We start from the raw sequence: 2,949 nt of genomic DNA on the forward strand, positions 1-2,949 counted from the left end.
GCTGAGGGTGCTTATGGATACCGGCATACATCCAGACGTGCTGTTATTGCCTCTGCTCGGAGGATTCAGACCGAGCAAAGATTGATGGGGGACGCCCAGAGGGCACACGATTCACACGAGGCGCGTGTTGGACATCAGGAGCAGGCTGATGATGTAGAGATGGATGCGGATGACTCTATGCCTCATCCGAGTGCTGATACTATCCCAGTACCCCCTGGCGTAGTGACGAGGGGTCGAGACAGAAGTTTTACTGCTGCAGCAGGGTCGTCTTCTGGTATGAAATCACAACTTACATTATAAATTTATTTTTGTATTAGCTGAATTTAGTTATTATTATATGATTTACTCTGTATTAGTTGAAATATAAGAATATTTTGTAATTCGTGTACTGTAATTTCAGGTAGCAGCAAATGCTCCAGGAGTGCTGTTGAGGATGACTGGATCGTGAAGACCCCCATCCTCGGGGGTCTAGTTGATGGAGCTGTGATCCCGAGCTTTTTGGGACATATTGCATATGCTATCTGGAGCGGGCAGGATAGGGGCATCCTTAGGTGCCAGACCAGATCAGGTTATTGCGGGAAGCTGGTGTTATGGTATAGCGGTGCTTCTAAGGAGATCTAGTCGCGTATCGAGTCGTCTGGATTGTCCCATCTTCTAGCTATCATGTACGACCACATCGATATGCCTCTAATTACTGCTTTTGCAGAGCAGTGGTAGCCAGACATGTCATCATTCCACATGTCGTTCGGTGAGATAAGCATTCTGTTGTATGACGTGTGGCAGATTTTACGCATCCCTGTAGATGGGGACATGGTGACTGCTGAGATGGGTCCAGAGGAGCTCCAGTCATGTGTGATGGACTTGTTTGGGATGACTCGGGCAGAGTTACTGGTTGGTCACTATTTTTCCGGCGATATTCGAGCGACTTCCATCATGGAGTATTGTCAGGGAGATCAGATTCTCGATGCCCAGACTACAGCTTGGATGTGGCTGATGCTTGGTTCCACCTTGTTCATAGACAAGAGTGGTGACCGCATCCGACCTTCGTGCCTGCTGGAGGTGCAGGACTCAGTAGGAGGAGCCATGGGATTCTCGTAGGGCTCGGCTGTACTAGCATATCTATACCATCATTTAGGTATTGCTAGTAGAGGAGACTGTGGCCAGATCACTGGATGTCTAACACTGCTTTAGGCATGGATTTACGAGTACTTCCCATGCTTCAGGCCTCATCGGGAGGGAGTTGACGTGGACCCCGATCTTCCTAGGGCTTCCATGTGGCCATCCATCGCGCTAGAGAAGAGTGATGAGAGGCTGAGATCATATCGAGCCCAGATTGATAGATTGACAGCGGACGAGGTACAATTCACTTAGTTTCCATTTATATATTAATATTTTGATTTATTTGTATGTTAATTTAGTTGTATACATCTGTAGGTGATGTGGATGCTGTATGGTCCTGAGGCCATTACAGGTACCCCGAGGACGACATACGCCGAATGGATACGATACAAGGATGTGATCAAGCTGTACATGCCGGGAAGATGCCTTCGCCAGCTGAGTTACGTGAAGACCATCCCTAGACCAATATTGATGCCTTCCAAGGCTGTACGTCCCTGGTCTACCAAACAGTATCGGGTAGATGTGCTACATGCGATGGCGCAGGATTGTTGGGACTCGTTTCCCGAGTCGGCTATGTTGATATTGTCTCGGTTCATGCCAGCCCGGATTCCGTCGGCTTGTGAGGATCAGTACATGAATTGGTACTATCATCATTCATATCCTCGTCTACTTCTGGAGATTACTGGACCCGCACCGACTGTTCATACTCGATTGAACAGTGAGATTGTAAGTGATTTTGTTTTTAATTTACTGATTTTCAAATATGAAATGATATTTGCCAAAGTTTGAAATAATATTTATTAAGTCTATGTTTTTTCTTCTTTCAGTGGGTTAGCCGTTTGGCTAACAGGGACGAAGGTGTGTTGGATGTGCTGAAAGGGCATGATGAGGAGGATGCGGCCGAGTGGAGACAGTTGTTAGAGCATATTATGGGTGCTTGGCATTTGGCCAAGTGATTTGTGACTGTATTTTTGTTTTTTATTGTACTTGTACGAATTATATTTCACACTGTTGACTTCATATCATGACTTATTTTTGAAACTCAAAATGAATCATTCCAGAACATTACTGAACATAACTGTAACATAACTGAGCAAAACATATCAACCAGTAACACAAACAGTATCAACCTGTAAAACAATTGAACATGACTATAACACAATTGAACATAACTGAATCATTCCAGAACATTATAGAACTCAAACAGTATCAACCTGAAACATAATTGAACATAACTGTAACTGAATCATTCTAGAACATTATAGAACTCAAACTGTATCAACCTGTAACACAATCGAACATAACTGAATCATTCCAGAACATTACAGAACTCAAACTGTATCAACCTAAAACACAATTGAACATAACTGTAACATAACTGTAACTGAATCATTCCAGAACACTATAGAACTCAAACTGTATCAACCTGAAACACAATTGAACATAACTGAATCAATTTAGAACATTACAGAACTCAAACAGTATCAACCTGTAACATAATTGAACATAATTGTAACATAACTGTAACTGAATCATTCCAGAACATTACAGAATGCAAACTATATCAACCTGTAACACAATTGAACATAACTGAATCATTCAAGAACATTACAGAACTCAAATTGTATCAACCTGGAACACAATTGAACATAACTGAATCATTCCAGAACATGACAGAACTCAAACAGTATCAACCTGTAACACAATTGAACATAAATGTAACATAACTGTAACTGAATCATTCCAGAACATTACAAAACTCAAACTGTATCAACCTGTAACACAACTGTAACATATACACAATAACGATGCAACTAATTGCCCCTAATG

The 2,949-nt window shown here is 42.2% G+C and overlaps 1 protein-coding gene across 1 annotated transcript; it reads left to right on the plus strand.

The window, feature by feature from the left end:
• Positions 1-560: 560 nt before the first annotated feature.
• On the plus strand, positions 561-2,162 carry LOC136208890 (uncharacterized). Its single transcript, XM_066000210.1, has 3 exons — positions 561-1,356; positions 1,435-1,845; positions 1,947-2,162. Exons 1-3 carry the CDS (start codon positions 1,273-1,275, stop codon positions 2,073-2,075), a joined length of 624 nt encoding a protein of 207 aa, XP_065856282.1. The 5' UTR covers positions 561-1,272; the 3' UTR covers positions 2,076-2,162.
• The last annotated feature ends 787 nt before the right edge of the window (positions 2,163-2,949 follow it).

Source organism: Euphorbia lathyris, chromosome 1 (assembly GCF_963576675.1).
Source record: "Euphorbia lathyris chromosome 1, ddEupLath1.1, whole genome shotgun sequence".
NCBI classification, from domain to species: domain Eukaryota; kingdom Viridiplantae; phylum Streptophyta; class Magnoliopsida; order Malpighiales; family Euphorbiaceae; genus Euphorbia; species Euphorbia lathyris.

What these genes read in the sequence shown, in the direction of transcription:
- LOC136208890 (XM_066000210.1), top strand. Translation starts at nt 1,273, where the DNA reads ATGTGGCCATCCATCGCGCTAGAGAAGAGTGATGAGAGGCTGAGATCA. An exon ending in ATAGATTGACAGCGGACGAG is followed by an intron (nt 1,357 to 1,434) that starts GTACAATTCACT and finishes ATACATCTGTAG; the next exon opens with GTGATGTGGATGCTGTATGG. An exon ending in CTCGATTGAACAGTGAGATT is followed by an intron (nt 1,846 to 1,946) that starts GTAAGTGATTTT and finishes TTCTTCTTTCAG; the next exon opens with TGGGTTAGCCGTTTGGCTAA.